Below are 22,764 nucleotides of genomic sequence, written 5' to 3'. Positions count from 1 at the left end.
CTGCTCAGAGTATCACTTTGCACAACATTTTGTACATGAATGTCATGGTTGGCTTTAGATCTCAGGCTAAACTCTCCTTCATTGGACTGAAACTGTTTGTTGGTGGCCATACAGAATCTACAAACCTACTCTGCTCTGAAAGACTAGAAACCCCCCCCAATCCATGGGCAGCAAGATTGTGAGCCAAAACACAAAAGATGGTTCCCTTGACATTCTGACCAATGGATTCAATGAAAACGGCATCCTGATCAAGAGAACGAATGTCATGTAATAATGGTACAAGTACAGCCACAAAACCATACTTTTGGAGGTCTGTCACTTTACACAGTACGACAAGCTGTACAGTGTGTAAGGCTGATAAATATTTATTGGGTAGATTGGCAAGGACCCAGTATACTGCTGATCGTTTGTGATTTTTTTGAGGATGTGCCAAGTGGGTTAGCAATTTCGAAATCATCAATATACAGTTGGAGTGACAGTTTAAGTTCTCCTGTTGAGAATAAGTAATTTTCTTGAAAATTTTCTTTGTGGGACATGTAGTGACTTGGCTCAATATTTGGTTCTGAGATCTTGTTAATAATATCAGTGTTTTTAAACAGTTCTTGAATCATCTGAAGTATTGGAACATAGACCAATGTGTGTCCAGGCTGCTCGAAGTCTAAAACATAATGTACAGGATGGTGTTTTCTCCTCTCGGAAGATGACATCTGCGCACCTTCAGCAGTAGCACTTGCAAGAATATTACTGATGACCGCATCGACAACTTCTTTAAGCATAGTATAATTAATAGTGTGGTCATGCTTCTGCAATACCTCGTTAAAAGAGAATATCTACTTTAATATGTGGTCAACTATTTATTGTGTAGCTGTGTCTGACACGATATACTGCATTTTTAAATAAAGAAGCTACATTTTGTTTCAGCTGATTCCTCAATTCACCAGTGGCATCATCTGTTTCTGTGCTCTGGCTGGGACATTCTTCACATAAGTCATCTGATCTAGTGGCAGGAGGGTTATGAGTTTGCTGACAGACAATGTCATGACAAAAATGTGACCTAAAACTCACTTGGTGTGTCCTACTCTTGTGTGAATTAAATGACAGGTACCCATTTAACAACTAGCCTTCTGTCTAGAGCACCAACATCCTTCAGTCAGGCCTGTAGAGAGAAAGTATCAATAAAGAATTAGTATTACAATTTGTAGTGGTAACAGTCTTAGGGTTGGAAACTAGTATGTAGGCCTACTACTGTTCATTCAGAGAATTACAGAAAATGATATTCATAACTTTAGATATGTGTTTCACACTCAAGCCAAATATCAACGTCAGAAAATAAGCATATGTTATTTGAATAGTACATAACTAATTCAGTGTAACAATGTTTATTATAGCAACAGGGGAAAAGCTACAGAACGGCAGGCAGGGTCAGGGGCAGGTAGAGTGGACCGGCACATGGGTACAGGATCAGGACAGGCAAGGGTCAAAAACCAGGAGGATGAGAAAGGAGAGACTGGGGGAAAGCAGGCGCTGACACAAAAATGCTGTTTGGCTTGACAAACAAAACGAACTGGCAACAGTCAAACCTAGAACACAGGTATAATATGGGGAAGATGGGCGACACCTGGAGGGGGGTGGAGACAATCACAAAGACAGGTGAAACAGATCAAGGTATGAAAGTACCACCCCTCACCTGGCGTCTTACCTGGGCGCATATCTGGTTGACCGGGGTGGTGTCGGTGAGTGTCGGCAATGAGGGCTGGGTCCAAGATGTCTCTAGCGGGGACCCAGCATAACTTCTCTGGGCCATAACCCTCCGAGTCAACCAGGTACTGGAAACCCCTGCCCCTTGGTCGAACCCTCAGGAGGAGCCACACCGTGAACGCCGGATGGCCATCAATGACACAGGGAGGAGGGGTGGGCCTGGAAATAGAAGACAAAGGGCTGTGAGACACGGGCTTAATTCTAGACACATGGAATGTAGGATGAATACGAAGGGTACCGGGCAACAGAAGGTGGAGAGCAGAGTGGCTGATGATCTTGGAAATGGCGAAAGGGACGATAAACCGGAGGGATAGTTTGAGAGACTCCACCCGGAGGGGCAGATCCCGGGTGGACAGCCATACCTTCTGCCCAGAAGGTATGCCAACCTCCTCTTCCTGCTCAGGGAAGAGTGGGGGCTGATACCCCAGGGAACACTCAAAGAGAGATAGGCCCATGCCAGAGCATGGAAGGGTGTTGTGGGCGAATTCGACCCAAACAAGCTGCTGGCTCCAGGTGGTGGGGTTGGCAGAGATCAGGCAGTGCAGGATAGTTTTGACGTCCTGTTTGGCTCGCTCCAACTGGCCGTTGGACTGGGGGTGTAACCCGGAGGACACTTTGGCCGACAACCAAATGAGGGTGTAGAACGCCTTCCAGAACTGGGATGAAAACTGAGGACCCTGGTGAGAGACCATGTCCACTGACAGTCCATGCATCCATGAGCATGGCCATCTCTTTGGCAGAGGGTCGTTTCTGGAGAGGAATGAGGTGGGCAGCTTTGGAGAACTGATCCACTTCGGTCAGGATGTCGGTGTTGCCATCAGATGGGGAAGACCCATGACAAAGTCCAGGGAGAAGTGTGACCAGGGATGGTGTGGGAAAGGCAGAGGTTGGAGGAGACCAGCAGGAGCTTGGTGAGGAGTCTTGTTCTGCGAGCTGCGACGAATCCGGACACGTCAGGAACCATAGTAGGCCATCAAAAGCGCTGTCGCACAAAAGCCAGGGTCTGACGGGCGCCAGGTGGCAGCCAAGCCCGGACTGCGGAGTGGACAGCGTCATCAACAAACATCCGGTTATCAGGCCACCCGGCTGGGAATGCTGCACTTCACGGACCTGCTTCCCTATTCCCCAGCTGAATGCAGTTGCCAGGCATGAAGTGGGAAGGATGTTCTCGGGTTCCGGGGTAGTAGGCGTGGGGCTATAGCGGCGGGACAGTGCATCCTGCTTGACATTCTTAGATCCCAGGCCAGTATGAGAGGGAGAAGTTGAACCGTGTGAACAGCAGGGCCCATCTGGCTTGCTTGGAGTTGAGGAGCTTGGTGGTGCGGAGATACTCCAGTTTCTTGTGGTCAGTCCCCCTCCAGCTAGTGCCCCTCCAGCCAGACGCCATCGTCACCGCAAGAAGCTCATGATTCCCCACATCATTCCCTTCATCTACATTGATTGAAGTGTATTTAACAGGTGATTAGCCCTATCAGATTACAGTAAAGCATATTATAGATTTTAGTAAATATCGTAGTAAAAGGTTATAGTAAAAAGTCCACTCACAACTCTTGAGAATTATCTTCTGCATAACACATGTAACACTGTTATAACACTGTAATACTTCATGGTCTCATTAGAATGTCAAAATAGTGGCATTTAACCATTGTAACGAGAGCTGTCACAGAAGTCCCTGACACCAATCTCGGTGCCCATGTACCAGCCACCGAAGGGGTGCTTCTAAATGTTTAGAAATGCTTACAAATGCTTTATAAAATGATCATAATACCTCCAAGATGTTGTAGCGAGAGCTGTCACAGAAGTCCCTGACTACCAGCTCTGTGTCCATGTACCAGCCACTGAAGAGACAGGTGGTGAATTACAGCCCCCACACCTCTAGCAGCATGCTAGATACAGCAGGCAGGCTGTCCCACTTCAGATTCAAGTCCATGAACCAATCATACTTGTGTGCCGAAGCATGGAAGGACAAAGAGATGCACTCTAATAAATAACAGTCAAGGTTTGGAGGAGAGATGGTGAATGTGACATAACTTGACTAATTGATTCAAATAAATCAGCTAGCACCTGGTCAGTCTGTCATGGAAAGAGCACCTAATATGTTGTACACTCAGTGTATAGACTGTATATATACTGAACAGAATAAAAATGCAACATGTAAAGTGTTGGTCCCATTTTCATGACCTGAAATAAAAGATCCCAGAAATGTTCCATACTCACAAAAAGCTTATTTCTCGCTAATTCTGTTCACAAATTTGTTTATACATCCCTGTTAGTGAGCATTTTTCCACTCAGTGTATATCGTCTTAAGTTGTATGTAACCAGGACAAAGAGCATATTTCTCTACGCAAGCCTGGACAAACACTGGATCATATATTTATTTTGATACAGGTAAAAAACAATGGCATTTTTAATCTACGGCAAAGTTTATTTGTAACGTGGTATTCAACCTTTTTAGATGTTTTATTAATCTCTGTCTTTAATCAATCAGTAAGTTAAGCCAATTAAGAGATATAGCACCTTCTAAATGGTTTTGCCACCTTCTCTAAAGGTCTTGCCCCTCCTGAGAGGCAGCATCTGAACTTTTCAATAGAATAGGTGTCTGCTCTGCTCTGCTGTTTAAACAGCTAACACCAGCAAACAGATGGAGCCAGGGACCTCAGGTGGATGTATAAACAGTGGGATCAGGATTAGCCGGGCTAGCCATGAGGTGAAAAATGTATCTGGAGGCTTTCAATAACTCAACCCCATACCTGCAATAATACATTGGATAAACGTGAAAAACAGCTGCAGTAAAATGTAATTATACTCCACCCTATAAATTGTTTGTCACATTGTAATCTGTTGTAATCCATGATAGCCAAGTACCCCTGCCCCTGTAGCGGATGGGTTTCCATTTTGTTTGCGCCATAAAAATTTAAAAAAAGATTTCCCAAAGCCTTGGCAACATCTTATGTACACAATACCAACACATTGTCATCATTCACCCTCACATTTTGTTTTTGTTTTCCTCACACAAAATATTTGTCAAAAGGAGTCAGGTTTCTTTTTTGTCCAGACTTGCCTATACATCCCTATTCTGAAACCCCACTACATCAATGCAACAGCAAATCACATTCACTACACTGCATATCATTAACAATGAGTTTTAAGAGTGAACACAGAATTACAAAAGCTTGAGCATTTGTAATAGATTAGAAAAAAGTTGCAACTAACATTTCCCTTGTGCATTCAATTCTAGATTTATTCATAGTCAAATCGGGTTTTGTATCTTTTCAATTCCCACTTGCAAATGTTATCTATGATGTAATCACACAGAGCTATATTTCATTTACCAGCTTACACTGATTTAACACAAATATAATATTATACATGATTATTTTAAAAATGTGCTGTTGAATCTTGGCTCCTGTGAAAGAAAGAGTAGCAACCAGAGAAGATTTATCCTACAGTAGATCTAGCTATCATCTACTGTATCTACAGAGATATATTCCCTAAACTACATATTTTATGATCAGTCATTTCACATTATCACTTGACAAGTGTAATTTTTTTACGTGACTGGACGATGATAAACAAAACATATGAATGATGGGATTCAGTCCCTAATAAGGAAATGGGCTTTGAAGCTTGTTCCAGATGTGGGGGAAGTATTTTAAAGCTGGACCTGCTCAGTATGCTTTAGATTTGTTTAAAGTAGAATGGAAAAGCAAACATTTCCTCCCAAGTCGGCTCCCAAGTGGCACAGCGGTCTAGGGCACTGCATCTCAGTGCTAGAGGCATCATTTTTATTTTATTTATTTCACCTTTATTTAACCAGGTAGGCAAGTTGAGAACAAGTTCTCATTTACAATTGAGACCTGGCCAAGATAAAGCAAAGCAGTTTGACACATACAACGACACAGAGTTACACATGGAGTAAAACAAACATACAGTCAATAATACAGTATAAACAAGTCTATATACGACGTGAGCAAATGAGGTGGGATAAGGGAGGTAAAGGCAAAAAAAAGGCCATGGTGGCAAAGTAAATACAAAATAGCAAGTAAAACACTGGAATGGTAGATTTGCAGTGGAAGAATATGCAAAGTAGAAATAAAAATAATGGGGTGTAAAGGAGCAAAATAAATAAATAAATAAATTAATTAAATACAGTAGGGAAAGAGGTAGTTGTTTGGGCTAAATTATAGGTGGGCTATGTACAGGTGCAGTAATCTGTGAGCTGCTCTGACAGTTGGTGCTTAAAGCTAGTGAGGGAGATAAGTGTTTCCAGTTTCAGAGATTTTTGTAGTTCGTTCCAGTCATTGGCAGCAGAGAACTGGAAGGAGAGGCGGCCAAAGAAAGAATTGGTTTTGGGGGTGACTAGAGAGATATACCTGCTGGAGCGTGTGCTACAGGTGGGAGATGCTATGGTGACCAGCGAGCTGAGATAAGGGGGGACTTTACCTAGCAGGGTCTTGTAGATGACATGGAGCCAGTTAGTTTGGCGACGAGTATGAAGCGAGGGCCAGCCAACGAGAGCGTACAGGTCGCAATGGTGGGTAATATATGGGGCTTTGGTGACAAAACGGATTGCACTGTGATAGACTGCATCCAATTTGTTGAGTAGGGTATTGGAGGCTATTTTGTAAATGACATCGCCGAAGTCGAGGATTGGTAGGATGGTCAGTTTTACAAGGGTATGTTAGGCAGCATGAGTGAAGGATGCTTTGTTGCGAAATAGGAAGCCAATTCTAGATAACTTTGGATTGGAGATGTTTGATATGGGTCTGGAAGGAGAGTTTACAGTCTAACCAGACACCTAATTATTTGTAGTTGTCCACGTATTCTAAGTCAGAGCCGTCCAGAGTAGTGATGTTGGACAGGCGGGCAGGTGCAGGTAGCGATCGGTTGAAGAGCATGCATTTAGTTTTACTTGCATTTAAGAGCAATTGGAGGCCACGGAAGGAGAGTTGTATGGCATTGAAGCTTGCCTGGAGGGTTGTTAACACAGTGTCCAAAGAAGGGCCAGAAGTATACAGAATGGTGTCATCTGCGTAGAGGTGGATCAGAGACTCACCAGCAGCAAGAGCGACATCATTGATGTATACAGAGAAGAGAGTTGGTCCAAGAATTGAACCCTGTGGCACCCCCATAGAGACTGCCAGAGGTCTGGACAGCAGACCCTCCGATTTGACACACTGAACTCTATCAGAGAAGTAGTTAGTGAACCAGGCGAGAGGCAATCATTTGAGAAACCAAGGCTGTCGAGTCTGCCAATGAGGATGTGGTGATTGACAGAGTCAAAAGCCTTGGCCAGATCAATGAATATGGCTGCACAGTAATGTTTCTTATCGATGGCGGTTAAGATATCGTTTAGGACCTTGAGCGTTGCTGAGGTGCACCCATGACCAGCTCTGAAACCAGATTGCATAGCAGAGAAGGTATGGTGAGATCCGAAATGGTTGGTAATCTGTCTGTTGACTTGGCTGTCGAAGAGCTTAGAAAGGCATGGTAGGATAGCTATAGGTCAGTAGCAGTTTGGGTCAAGAGTGTCGCCCCCTTTGAAGAGGGGGATGACCGCAGCTGCTTTCCAATCTTTGGGAATCTCAGACGACACGAAAGAGAGGTTGAACAGGCTAGTAATAGGGGTGGCAACAATTTCGGCAGATAATTTTAGAAAGAAAGGGTCCAGATTGTCTAGCTCGGCTGATTTGTAGGGTCCAGATTTTGCAGCTCTTTCAGAACATCAGCTGAACGGATTTGGGAGAAGGAGTGGAGGGTGCAGTGCTGTTGACCGGGGTAGGAGTAGCCAGGTGGAAAGCATGGCCAGCCGTAGAAAAATGCTTATTGAAATTCTCAATTATGGTGAATTTATCAGTAGTGACAGTGTTTCCTATCTTCAGTGCAGTGGGCAGCTGGGAGGAGATGTTCTTATCCTCCATGTACTTTACAGTGTCCCAGAACTTTTTTTAGTTAGTGTTGCAGGAAGCATATTTCTGCTTGAAAAAGCTAGCCTTGGCTTTTCTAACTGCCTGTGTATAATGGTTTCTAGCTTCCCTGAACAGCTGCATATCACGGGGGCTGTTCGATGCTAATGCAGAACGCCATAGGATGTTTTTGTGTTTGTTAAGGGCAGTCAGGTCTGGGGAGAACCAAGGGCTATATCTGTTCCTGGTTCTAAATTTCTTGAATGGGGCATGCTTATTTAAGATGGTTAGGAAAGCATTTAAAAAAAATATCCAGGCATACTCTACTGACGGGATGAGATCAGTATCCTTCCAGGATACCCCGGCCAGGTCGATTAGAAAGGCCTGCTCGCTGAAGTGTTTCAGGGAGCGTTTGACAGTGATGAGTGGAGGTCGTTTGACCGCTGACCCATTACGGATGCAGGCAATGAGGCAGTGATCGCTGAGATCTTGGTTGAAGACAGCAGAGGTGTATTTAGAGGGCAAGTTGGTTAGGATGATATCTATGAGGGTGCCCGTGTTTAAGGCTTTGGGGAGGTACCTGGTAGGTTCATTGATAATTTGTGTGAGATTGAGGGCATCAAGCCTAGATTGTAGGATGGCTGGGGTGTTAAGCATGTTCCAGTTTAGGTCGCCTAGCAGCACAAGCTCTGAAGATAGATGGGGGGCAATCAGTTTACAATAAAATGCTAATTAATTATTTAAAAATCATACAATGTGATTTTATGAATATGTCTCTCACAGTTGAAGTGTACCTATGATAAAAATTACAGACCTCTACATGCTTTGTAAGTAGGAAAACCTGCAAAATCAGCAGTGTATCAAATACTTGTTCTCCCCACTGTATATATCAGTATTTTTTTTTTACTGATAACCAAGGGCACACTTCAACACAGCATTTACAAATTAAGCATGTGTGTTTAATGAGTCCACTAGATCAGAGGCAGTACGGATGACCAGGGATGCTCTCTTGATAAGTGCGTGAATTGGACAATTTTCCTGTCCTGTTAAGCATTCAAAATGTAACGAGTACTTTTGGGTGTCAGGGAAAATGTGTGGAATATAAAGCGTACTGTTAAGTTCCAAGAAATGTTCCATACCAACAAAAAGCTGATATCTCAATAGTGTGCACAAATTTGTGTACATCCCTGTTAGTGAGCATTTCTTATCCACCTGACAGGTCTGGCACATCAAAAGGTAAACAGCATGATCATTACACAGGTGCACTTTGTGCTGGGGACAGTAAAAGGCCACTGTGCAGTTTTGTCACACAACAAAATGCTACAGATGTCTGCAGTTTTGAGAAAGTTTGCAATTGGCAGGCTGACTGCAGCAAAATCCACAATATCCTCTGTTGCCAGAGAATTTAATGTCCATTTCTCTACCATAAGCTGCCTCCATTGTCATTTTAGAGAATTTGGCAGTACGTCCAACCAGCCTCACAACCGCAGACCATGTGTAACCACGCCAGCCTATGAAGCAGCAGAATAATCTCTGTACAAACTTCCAGAAACTGTATCAGGGAAGCTCATCTGCATGCTTGTCGTCCTCACCAGGGTCTTGACCTGACTGCAGTTCAGCGTCATAACCGACTTCAGTGGACAAATGCTCACCTTCGATGGCCACTGGCATGCTGGAGAAGTGTACTCTTCAGGAATGAATGCTGGTTTCAACTGTACCAGGCAGATGGCAGACAGTGTGTATGGTGTCGTTTGGGCAAGCGGTGGGGTTATGGTATGGGCAGGAATAAGCTACGGACAATGAACACAATTGCATTTTATCAATGTAGGGATACCGTGTCGAGATCCTGCGGCCCATTGTCGTGCCATGCAGCCACCGGCATCCCATCATGTTTCAGCATGATAATGCAGGGCTCAGTGTCGCAAGGATCTGTACACAACTGCTGGAGGCTAAAAATGTCCCAGTTCTTCCATTGCCTGCATACTCACCAGACATGTCACACATTGAGCATGTTCGAGATGCTCTGGATTGACGTGTACAACAGCGTGTTTCAGTTGCCGCCAATATCCAGCAACTTCGCACTGCCATTGAAGAGGAGAGGGACACCATTCCACAGGCCACAATCAACAGCCTGGTCAACTCTATGCAAATGATATGTGTTGCAATGCATGAGGCAAATGGTGGTCACACCAGATACTGACTGGTTTTCTGATCCACATCTCAACATTCTTTTTAAGGTATCTGAATTTCCAGTCGTGAAATCCATGGATTAGGGCTGTAAACTGTAAACTGTAAAATTGTTGCCTGTTGCGTTTCTATGTTAGTTCCGTGTACATTATTTTCGTTAGGAATATAGTGAAGTTAAAATGATCAATGAAATATAAATTGTAAAGTACAAAAAACAACTAAAGTAGTACTTTACAGTATTTATACGTAAGTACTCTCCACCACTGTTGTCAATGAAGCTAGCTAGTAGTAGCTCGCAGGCACAATGAACAGACAGGCCATATTAGCTAAATCAGCTTTCAAGTTACTGGAGAGTGGCGATGTGTGTGTTTTGGTGATGTTTCGCATTTACAGCTTTCTCACTATCTCTTACCAGAGTGTGCATCTGTTAGGCAGTGTTTTATATGGAATCATATCACAAAACAAGTTGTGGAGGGACACAAAATGCTCTGTGTCGGTTTTGAATTATTTTGGAATATTGACAAGTGGCAGTGTAGATGCAAGCGTGCATCGTCTCAATTGTCAATATGACCAAAACAGTGGCAGACTTGAGTAATCATTTGATTTGATGATTTGATTTGATTTGATCACTGTCAAACACATCAATTGCGTTGTCTTATGTAAACATGTCCGAGGCCCGAGGTGCTGTGTAATGGTTAGGTCTGTCTCACTGTTTGAAGGGTGTTATGATTGGATAGAACTTAATTAGCACAGCTTCATGAAAGGTTTCCCTAGGTGATACAATCCCGTGTTAGTGGGTAAGTGACATGATTGTAATCCAAACCCAGCCCTCATGTAAGTCGTGAGTTACACAAATCTCACAAAACTTTTTTGAAATATACTGACAATCCCAACAGTTTGCAGTTTGAAATGTAACAGTCACATTTCCTTCACATGTTTCCTGCAATTTCTATGGGATTAATGATTAACAATTGGAAGCAATAAAAAAATGAAAACTCCTATTCTGAACTAATATTTATACCAAATGTTTTAAGGTCTATACACAGATCGGCTACAAAGCAACCCATCCATAGGAATACGGGTATTTTTTAATCCTCTACTACACAATAAGCAATAAAAGAGTTACTTCAGCTGCATTGCAAGACAAATATCTTCAATCTCTAACGTTACTTCAATAACGAACTATGACAAGTCGGACTTAGAATCTATTTTTTTGAAGGAGCAAGTCAATTTTACAAAATTGTTAATTCAATTTCCAGTAACATTAAATGCTTTAGCTGAATTCTTTACTACCACTGGGTTTCACAAGATGATAGCCTTGCTTTCTGGTTTGCTCAGGAGTTCCTAAAACATTAAAGAAGACAAATTACAATTCGTATAACTATGAACCGCACACATAGAAAGCTAAATGCATAGCTAGCTGGCCAATGTTAGACAGATTTTTGTCAATTAACTTCATGACAAAAAAAAATGCATTATAATTTGTCTCTACAGCTAACATATTCCTGTTAACTGAAAATGTTTTGCATGATTTGTTATAAAGTTATAATTCCTTACATTTGCTTCAATCCTAGTATTCTTCTCATCCATTACTCTTCAAGCAACTCTCCAGGGTTGGGTTACAGAACATCATTCTCGATTAGCTTTGTTTCGAGGGTCAACTAGACGGCTGTAAAGGCACTACGCCTCACTCAAAGTTTAATTGGATACCATTACGACTCGATGACCAAAATGATCCTACTTAAATTTTTTATACATTTGAGCACTGGAATAAATGTTTGTGACTAATATCGATGCGAAATAGGCCGTTTACAACCCCAAAAATTGCTGCAACTTACAAGTCGGTTGGAGAGAATCAACTTGAGCAAAGTGATGTGTAGAATCAATAAAAGTACTCTTCCCGGCCAAATAATAGGCCTTGTGCAATTAAGATCCACCCACCAAACACACACGCACAACCATACATTAATTGATTGATTGATTTCTTAGGCGCACAGAACAGGTAGGCTGGTTTCATATACTCCTTTGTATGTGTCTTCTCTGCAGAGATCCGCGAGGCGTTCAAGGTGTTTGACCGTGATGGGAATGGCTTTATTTCCAAGCAGGAGCTAGGCATGGCCATGAGATCCCTGGGATACATGCCCAACGAGGTGGAGCTAGAGGTCATCATACAGAGACTGGACATGGACGGTGAGACACGCGCACACACACACACCGACGAAAATACTCAGGGCACGCACACAGGCACACACACAGGCACCCACATGGGTATGCATACACGCATTCATGTGTGCTCGCAAACCCACTAGCATAACAGATGTCTTCGCCCCACTGTCATCAACAGGTGATGGTCAGGTGGATTTTGAGGAGTTTGTCACTCTCCTCGGACCCAAGCTGACAGCAGCCGGAATGCCTGACAAGTTCCACGGAACCGACTTTGACTCTGTGTTCTGGAAGGTAAGTAATCATTACCCGCATCTCTCCTGCTGATTACCACTGACAAGCTGAAGCAAAGTCTTCTGGGTGATCAGGATGCTTCGCTATAGCTGTCATCTATCTATCAAATTATTTATTATTTATCGCGTTTATCTATGTCTTTGTGACTTGGAACAAAGACAAATGTAATTGCCAGATTTGGTTGGATAGTTAATAGGACAGTGCCATCCCTTTCCTACGCTTGTCTTATTATCAAATGAAGTGAAATCTATGTAGATGTAATCAGGCATTGATTCTGTGACAGTTTCCCAGATAATTACCCTCCCATATTGACAGTAATAGGAGTCACCAAGTATTTAGAGACTGATTCAGGCTTCCCTTGACAATGTCTATGCCTAAGCAGTGTTTTTGTGTTCAATCTAAAACAAACACACACGTTGTAATGTGTGTATGGAAGTGTATGTTCCCAAGTCAAGACAGTCATTCAATATGTCACACGCATCAATGGGCAGTGTTGTGCTGTTCACTCCATTGGGGTGAAAAACATAAAATCATCCTTGAAACAGTATCTCCACCATAGTGACAACAGCTTGTGATTGTCTGTGTGTGTGTGCTTGTGTCCAGACTGACATGCAGAAGCTGACGGTGGAGGAGCTGAAGAGGCTGCTGTACGATACGTTCTGCGACCACCTGACCATGAAGGACATCGAGAACATCATCAAGACCGAGGAGAGCCATATAGAGAACGCAGGGGCCTGCCAGGTGGATATAGACAGTAAGGGATCTTATAGTACACACTTTGTAGTAGACACTTTATAGTTCACACTTTATAGTTCACTCAGAGCATGCATCTCAGGTGGATATAGATCATAACAGACTTCTTGTACACACTATAATACACTGTGTATAATTGTTGTTTTTTAGACAGGAATATAGATTAACTGAGAGGGAGTAACAGAAAGTTGACGTGGTGGGAAAACGCATAGCCCGGAGGTAGCTGCGTTATATGTACAGTAGCTCTTTTCCTCTAAAATACCTTCCTTGTCCTCTTGCCTCCCTTCCCTGTCAAGCAGCTAGTCCAACGCAGCAAGTCAAGCAGACGTGTGTACGCAAGAGCCTGATATGTGCTTTCGCTATTGCTTTCATCATCAGTGTCATGCTTATCGCAGCCAATCAGGTGCTGCGGAGCGGCATGAAGTAGACGGGGACACCTATGGCCTCCTGACCCTCTGAAAGAGACTAATGTAAGACACCTGGACAAATTACTGAGGAAAAACTTCTAAACAACAACCACAAACACAACCATGACCAGAACAACAACAATGACAAAAACAACAGACGATCAAACCAACATTTAAATAAACTGAAAGGAAAAGAATACATGGCTCTCATCCAATTGACTTCATGGGCATATTTCCCAACTTGCTCCTTAAACTCCTTTCTGAATGGAACCCATTGAGCCCCTACTATGTGGGTCTGGAGGATGACCATCATCTGTGCATGAAGTGCATGGATTTAACCAGTCGTCTCTTGAAACATTTGTAGAAGTTATTATAAGTGTATATCCATAGAACTGTGTAACAAACATAGGTGTGTTTTAAATCACGTATGGCCAACTGTGACTTTCACTTTTGTTAATGGGGTTGGGGTCGGAGGTCAAGGTGTCAGGTTAAGGACCAAAGTTCAGTGGTCAGGGGAGGGAATGTAGAATTTGTTTTTCTGTACTTTTTACCAAATAATATTTAATGATAGGAATACTTCACAGTTCTGCATGAACATAAGGGCTGTTTAGTAGACTACATGCTCGTATTGTAAAAGTAGTTTGTTGGGGAACTGTTCTTATCGACGTACTGTGGACTATTAACTTCACTGAGCACCCCATGACGATCATCATAGTATATCTTACTGCCAATGAAAAACAGCTCAGACGTGATGGATTGTATTAGCATATCACTGAGAAATCCTAAAGTATGTTATTGATATTTGTTATATGTGCATAGCCTAGTGCAGGTAGCTAAGTGGTTAGAGCTTTTTGCCAGTAACCGAACGGTTGCTGGATCAAATCCCCGAGCCGACAACATACAAATCTGTCATTCTACCCCTGAACAAGGCAGTTAACCCTTCTGTTCTCCGGTAGGCTGTCATTGTAAATAAGAATTCGCTCTTAACACATTTGTTTTATTAACATACAAAGAAGAGGGTTGTTAGCTCTGTATAAGATGAATGATGGAATATATTTTGTGCTCCTTGGTCAGTCCTATTTACATGGCTATATTGAGCAATAAATCATGAGTATATACATATCACATGATCTATATAGTACTTTAGGCTCATCTATAGGGCAGCCCTGCATTGGAGAATCAAAGCAGGAGCAATTACCTTCAATCTGATTCTGTCCCATGGTAGGTTCTTGTTGTCCTTGGGATGCAAAGCCCGGACGTCTATGAGATAAAAGAAACAAACAAAAATAACTCATCTTTAAAGGACCTAAACAGTTATTCTGAAACGACCAGGAAGTTTAACAGGACAGGCTAAGTGGGTGGGGAGCTTATATTCATGAGCTCACCTTGACTGACAGCTTTTTGAAAGCTCTATGTCAAGCAACTTGGATGTTTTGAGAAGTGTTGCAGTAAAATCCATCTCAAGCACATTTGGTGATACACAAAGCAACTCAAACAACGTTAAAATTGCATCCATTCAATATATATATTTTTTATACATCTCCTGTTTGGAATGTCTCCTTGTGATGAGGTTTACAGCAGCACTGACGAATTTGTTGGCTTTTGTTCCATGCTGGCTGAATACCTAGCTAACCAGAAATGAACACCAGACACGGATGAATGGGGTAACATATACAGTAAGTAGCTTTGCCATAGATGAAGAGGGTAAACTTTTAATTATATTTACTATCACCCTACAGTCAAAATTTAGCACCAGTAGAGTAGCTATCTAGCTATATGCACCACGCCTCTCTGCAAACACATATTTTTTATTGGTTACAGGGCAGAACGTATGTAGGTAAGATAACATCATGTTACAATTGGTGTAATAAAATGAGAGTTAAAGGGATGTCACCTTGTACCCTTAATAATGATTCCAAGTGTTTAACATGGGGGAGGGGACCAGTAACTTTATGATAAAACTATGTCAATGTAGAAGCAACAGTCATTTTTCATGGTCATCATAGTTTGATGACCAAAGTTTCCTTCCGATATTTCATGAAAAACTTGATTAAGACTGTTCATGACCATTAAGGCACTACTGAAACATCAGGTTTCTATCCTCTTTCATTCTGGAACTATACCGCAGCTATACTGAACATCACATGCAATAAAGCACTACTCCATGCCTGTGTAACATTTACGCTATCCCAGTGGTCTTTAAAGTGTTCTGCATGTTTGCCAAAGTTGCCATTGAATGATGTCCATGAATACTGAGAGAATCTGTATACATCTGTAAGATACAAATGTCAACCAAAGCTATGAAAGTAAATCACTGTATGTAGTTAAAGGTGTCTTACAAACCACAAGATAATGAACATTTAATAGCTCATCATTAGGGCCTAGATTCAATCAGTTCCAGCGCTTACCAGCGCTATCTGACAACTGCATAGCAGTTTCATTGTTTTGTTGAGGTGATGTCTAGGTGTGATAGATGCCTTGTTTAGGTGATGTAACTGGAGCTATCAAATTGGTGAGCCGCTGCTCTTGTCGTCATTGTCACGTTTGACATTTTACTGCACTATTAGGAGCTAGCAACAAAAGCATTTCGCTGTACCCACCATAACATCTGCTAAACTGTGTATGCGACCAATAAACTTTGATTTGATTCCACACCCGTCCTTAAACTCCCACCTGTGTTATAAGTTCAGAACGAGAAAATGTAGCCAAAATATAAAAAATGACACTCAAATTGAAAATCATTGAAGTAAATAATGAGGATTTATACAACAAAATATACATTACCGCTCAAAAGTTTAGGGTCATTTAGAAATGTCCTTGTTTTTGAAAGAAAAGCAAATTTTTTTTGTCCATTAAAATAACATCAAATTGATCAGAAATACAGTGTAGACATTGTTAATGTTGTAAATGACTATTGTAGCTGGAAATGGCAGATTCTTTATGGAATATCTACATAGGCGTGCAGAGGCCCATTATCAGCAACCATCACTACTGTGTTCCAATGGCACGTTGTGTTAGCTAATCCAAGTTTCTCATTTTAAAAGGCTAATTGTGCCCCGGGGCCTCCCACTCCTCTTTCTATTCTGGTTAGGGCAAGTTTGTGCTGTTCTCTGAAGGGAGTAGTACACTGCGTTGGATGAGATCTTCAGTTTCTCTGAAATTTCTCGCATGGAATAGCCTTCATTTCTCAGAACAAGAATAGACTGATGAGTTTCAGAAGAAAGGTCTTTGTTTCTGGCTATTTTTAGCCTGTAATCAAACCCACAAATGCTGATTCTCCAGATACACAACTAGTCTAAAGAAGGCCAGTTTTATTGCTTCTTTAATCAGCACCACAGTTTTCAGCTGTGCTAACATAATTGCAAAAGGGTTTTCTAATGATTAATTAGCCTTTTATAATGATACATTTGGATTAGCTAACACAACGTGCCACTGGAACACAGGAGTGATGGTTGCTGATAATGGGCCTCTGTACACCTACGTAGATATTCCATAAAAAAATCTGCCGTTTCCAGCTACAATAGTCATTTACAACATTAACAATGTCTACACTGTATTTCTGATCAATTTTATGTTATTTTAACGGACGAAAAATGTGTTTTTCTTTCAAAACAAAAGGACATTTCTAAGTGACCCCAAACTTTTGAACCGTAGTGTATATAAACGCAACATGCAACAATCTTATTGATTTTACTGAGTTACAGTTCATGAGGAAATCAGTCAATTGAAATAAATTCATTAGGCCCTAATCAATGAAATACACATGACTGTGAATAAAGATATGCATCTGTTGGTCACAAATACCTCAAAGAAATGGGCCTTAGGATCTCGTCACGTTTTTTTTGTGCATTCAAATTGCCATCGATAAAATGCAATTGTATTTGTTGTCCGTAGCTTATTCCTGCCCCAACCATAAACTCCACCGTCACCAATGCGGCACTGTGTTCACAACGTAGGCATCAGCAAACCGCTCGCCCACAAGACATCATAAAAATGTTTAAGAAATCCACGTGGTCTGCAGTTGTGAGGCCGGTTGGATGTACTGCCAAATTCTCTAAAACAATGTTGGAGGCAGTTTAGGGTAGATACATGAACATTAAATTCTTTGGCAACAGCTCTGGTGGACATTCCCGCAAATTGCACTCTCCAAATTACATTCCTGCCAATTGCATGCCTCTTTAAATCTTGAGACATCTGTAGAATTGTATTGTGGATGACAAAACTGCACATTTTAGAGTGGCCTTTTATTGTGCACCTGTGTAATGATCATGTTGTTTAATCAGCTTCTTGATAATGCCACACCTGTCATGTGGATGGATTATCTTGGCAAAGGAGAAATGCTCACTAACTGGGATGTAAACCAATTTGTGCACAATTTTTCTGGGATATTTTATTTCAGTTCATGAAACACGGGACCAACACTTTACATGTTGCGTTTATATTTTTGTACAGTTTACATCAGCCAAATCAAGGTGTAGATTACAACACACATTCAAGTGTTTGAACTTGTTACAAGGCTGCATGGGATTATTACTGCCAGCAGCAATCCACCCTGAATACCACTGCTGGCTTGCTTCTGAAGCTAAGCAGGGTTGGTCCTGGTCAGTTCCTGAATGGGAGACCAGATGCTGCTGGAAGTGGTTTTGGAGGGCCAATACGAGGCACTCTTCCCCCTGGTCAAAAAAAATAATCCCAATGCCCCAGGACACTGCCTTGTGTAGGGTGCTGTCTTTCGGATGGGACGTTAAACAGGTGTCCTGACTCTCTGAGGTCATTAAAGATCCCATGGCACTTATTGTAAGAGTAGGGGTGTTAACCCTGGTGTCCTGGCTAAATTCCCAATCTGGCCGTCAAACCATCACGGTCAGCTAATAATCCCCAGTTTACAATTGGCTCATTCATCCCCCTCCTCTCCCCTGTAACTATTCCCCAGGTTGTTGATGCAAATGAGAACGTGTTCTCAGTCAACTTACCTGGTAAAATAACGGATAAATAAATCACTAATGCAATAGCTTTAACGCAGGAAGCCGCTTGCTGATTTGACAGCTCCAATGCAGTTACATCTCCGACATCGCCTAAATAAAAACAATTAAATGAACTGCTATGCAGTTGTCAGTTAAGGCAGAATGGGATTGAATCTAGCCCTGGGTTCTGTTGTTGGTTCTCAATGCGGGCATGATGACATGGGTTATATTTGTTGGAGATTTGACTATTCAGCTGTGAAATGTATGAATCAGAGATGAGATCTCAATGTAACGAAAATAATAGGACAAAGCATTAGAGAGATACTGTGGAGCATGAACAAAATAACAATTTTGTTCTCTATAATACTGAAATATGTATTGGAGGCTGAGGAAATTTAATTTGTATTGAATATAACTTTTTTGTGTTTGACATGATTGTCAGAACCAGTATTTGTGTATTATGAACAAGCATACCACCGAGGTGATGGAATAATGATTACTGTCCTGTCTAAAAACAGTCAGGACAACAATTATCTCACGTGCATGAGCATTTTGTTAAAGGCATCAAGGTTGCAAGAGGACATAATACAATTGCACATGGTCAATTTACATGTACTTTAAATGTAGCACTTTGTAGTACTGCGCAAAACATACTTGTCTATGTTTGGAATAGTTACTGTTTTGTACATTTTCCTTACATCATCAAAAGAATGCAATGATGAAGAAGAGTAGATGACCCCACCTAATTTGTTGTTACATTTAACTGGTAAATCTGTTGTTGGTACATTGTTTGTGCGACAGTTGACTACACTGCTTAATTAAATGTCTTAATTTTTTACATATTCTAATGAGACGACAATATGTTGCCCTTTGAAACCGAGGGTTTGGAGAAGGTTGTTTGACGACCTGTTACTTTGCCTTATCCTCTGAGACACTTTGGCATTGTACTTTTAAAGAAAGTGTCAACGAAACATAGTTTATTGTCAAAGCAAAGCTGTACAGAAACCAGTCAAATATTTATTTTCTTTTACAGGTGAAACAAAACGTGTTGTAATGTATAAATGTTGAGTCTACTGAATGTTCTAGTTCCATTCATTGTATTGTAATTTGATACTCAATGTTTCTGGATCTTGCAAAAACATGTTACTGTATATTTTCCGCCCCCTGTGACATATGTTCATTGATCACACCAGATGTCTGTCTGTCGTGGGATGGTATTTCACATAAATAAAGTATATTAATGCACAACTATTGATGAGTGAAAATTGCATAAGACCTACAATCATAACACTGTCTTTGAATGATGACCAGCTCTATGAACAAGCGCTATTTGACATGACATTTCAGATAGTAACTCAACCTAAAAACTGACATGTTTTCTTGGGTTCAGTAGATTTATGGATTGCTATTATATTCCATCTCAAGTCGCCTCTTGGCTTTCCAGAGTCTCTAGGTCCCAGGTGTGCAATCTGTCACATGTGGTTGAAGACTTTAGATAGTATGTCCCTTTGATGATGCTTACATTGCAGTATCACTAGTGGGCACACACATTTGATTGTCAGTCCATGTTGTATCTGTGGATCCCAGCTGATCACTATGATGCCTGTTGCCATCGTTCCTCCTCTGAGATGTTTTGGATTCTAGCCTAGTATCATCACCAATCCCCCAGGCTTCATATCACCTTCATCTGTCTCTTTGAAGGTTCTGATGGAAGTCAGGCTGCTGTAAGACAAACATCCCCTCATACATAACCGGGTAGCCTAGTGGTTAGGGCGTTGGACTAGTAACCGGAAGGTTGCAAGTTCAAATCCCCAAGCTGACAAGGTACAAATCTGTCATTCTGCCCCTGAACAGGCAGTTAACCCACTGTTCCTAGGCCGTCATTGAAAATAAGAATTTGTTCTTAACTGACTTGCCTAGTTAAATAAAGGTAAAATAAATAAATAAATAACCGACATGGGAATAGACTGAGAGGTGTTACTTTACAGTATGTGGCATGTGCTATGCTCTTGATACAATTTGTCAAAATGTTGAAGGATATCAAACCTCGGCATCCAGCTGTTTTTCGATGTCGTTGGCTACTTGGGAGATATGGCTGAAGGGACTTGGTGACTTAGTTAAAGCTTGTGTATGCAGGCCCATCCCTTACAAAAATGCAGTAACTGCATTCGACTTTGATATTTTGTACACAGTAATTGCAGAATAAATGCAGTTTTACTGTACTCTAACTGCAGTTGCAATGCAAAAACATTTCGTAGGGGAATGATCTGCGGGTGAATGGTTGTGTCCCCGTTAAAGAGGCTTATTTTCATGATCTATGGTCCACATTCCCATCCAAGGGTTTAGACCCAACTTATCAACGGAAGTGAAATCCATGTAGATGTAATCAGGTGTTAATTCTGTGACAGTTTGCCAGATAATTACCCTCCCATATGGACAGTAATAGGATTTACCAAATATTTAGGGACCGATTCAGGCTTCCCTTGGCAATGTCTATGCCTAAAGCAGTGTTTTTGTGTTCAATCTAGAACAAACACACACGTTGTAGTGTGTGTAATGGAAGTGTATGTTCCCAAGTCAAGACAGTCATTCAATATGTCACACGCATCAATGGGCAGTGTTGTGCTGTTCTCTCAGGCTAGAAAGTCCAGGATCAACTTACCATTCCCAAATCGTAACCATATCCATTGGGGTGAAAAACATAAATCAACAGTTCCTGTTTGTCTGTGCGTGCGTACGTTCTGCGACCACCTGACCATGAAGGACATCGAGAACATCATCAAGACCGAGGAGAGCCATATAGAGAAGCCAGGGGCCTGCCAGGTGGATATAGACAGTAAGGGATCTTATAGTACACACTTTGTAGTAGACACTTTATAGTTCACACTGTATGATACACACTTTAACATGCGTCTCTGGTGGATATAGATCGTAAGAGATTTCTTGTACACACTATAACACACTGAGACAGGCATATAGATTAACTGAGAGGGACTAACAGGTGAGAGATATGGAAAGTTGACGTGGTGGGAAAACGCATAGCCCGGAGGTAGCTGCGTTATATGTACAGTAGCTATTTTCCTCCAAAATACCTTCCTTATCCTCTTGGCTCCCTTCCCTGTCAAGCAGCTAGTCCAACGCAGCAAGTCAAGCAGACGTGTGTACGCAAGAGCCTGATATGTGCTTTCACCATTGCTTTCATCATTAGTGTCATGCTTATCGCAGCCAATCAGGTGCTGCGGAGCGGCATGAAATAGACGGGGACATCTATGGCCTCCTGACCCTGGACAAATGACTGAGGAAGAAACAACAACTAAACCCCTATCCAAGGGTTTAGACCCCGCTTCTCCATCTCACTCTTAGGGAAGACACCATCTTAACACCAAAGAATGTATGCATTTCTCACCATACTTGTAGTGGCATGGATTCCAACTCAGAACCTCTAAATTGGTGCCACAAAGTGTTTAGTCTGCCAGAAAGCTAAACCAACAAGAAGAAATGTAGCTAGCTAGCTAGCTTTAGCTACTAGGGGTAGCTAAGGGTTGAGTGTTGTGTTGTTGGGGTTCATTGAGACAGGACTGCTATGAAGGTCTGGCTGCATTTCACTTTAGGTAACATGAATGTGTTATTAGTCTAACTAATCTGCTACCAAGCAAGCTAGCTATCAATCTAACTGTATTCCACTCACTGTCTGAAGGCCTAGCAAAAACTGTCTAGTCTTTTAAAAGCTGTCTGTCTATGCCACCCAAAAAGCTAACTTTTTGCAACAGGAAAATACATCTGATTGTGGGTTGCTGTAACATCGGTAGTAGCTAACTAGCTAGCTGTCGACTAACTAGCTAACTTGAATAGCTAATTCTGTGAAACACAATAATAGCTACATCCATGTATTGTTGTTAAGCTACCATAGCTGCTCTCTGTGCAAGCAATTGTGATATAGCTTTATACCCCCAAAGCTGATGGGGTGGCTTGCCCAGTTAACCTGAACTTAGCTAGCTAGCTAACTAAAGTAGCTAGAGGATTTGGTTAACTTATGTTCTATTGTTAGGCAAGTTAGCTAGCTGGCTAGATATCTATCCAAATTCTAGCCCATAATCCTAATCCTAGTGTGTCTACTACAAAAAAATGTATATTGATGAGAAAGAGTAACTAAGAGAAAGATTTGGCTTTAGACAATTCATTATCCTATGTGAGCGATAGCGCATGGTTAATACTCATCTTGGGGGTCTGTGGGTTATAATCAACGTGAACGGTGTCCCATCAACATTGCGCTGATATATTTCAACAAATGGTTGTGCATTATTTTATTTTATTATTTTATTATTTTAGACT

At 41.6% G+C, this 22,764-nt stretch overlaps 1 protein-coding gene across 1 annotated transcript in view; it reads left to right on the top strand.

Annotated features, from left to right (window-relative positions):
* LOC109872528 (calcium-binding protein 7-like) overlaps positions 1–16,075 on the top strand; it is a 59,805-nt gene extending 43,730 nt beyond the window's left edge. Inside the window, exons 3-6 of the mRNA XM_020463804.2 lie at positions 11,898–12,041; positions 12,196–12,308; positions 12,912–13,062; positions 13,361–16,075. Coding sequence (XP_020319393.1) covers positions 11,898–12,041; positions 12,196–12,308; positions 12,912–13,062; positions 13,361–13,488 — 536 coding nt within the window. The 3' untranslated portion in view covers positions 13,489–16,075. The remainder of the gene's footprint in view (positions 1–11,897; positions 12,042–12,195; positions 12,309–12,911; positions 13,063–13,360) is intronic.
* Positions 16,076–22,764: the final 6,689 nt, after the last annotated feature.

The sequence above is a fragment of the Oncorhynchus kisutch genome, linkage group LG3, assembly GCF_002021735.2.
Source record: "Oncorhynchus kisutch isolate 150728-3 linkage group LG3, Okis_V2, whole genome shotgun sequence".
In the NCBI taxonomy this organism is placed as follows: domain Eukaryota; kingdom Metazoa; phylum Chordata; class Actinopteri; order Salmoniformes; family Salmonidae; genus Oncorhynchus; species Oncorhynchus kisutch.
This window is presented reverse-complemented; position numbering and strand designations above follow the sequence as displayed.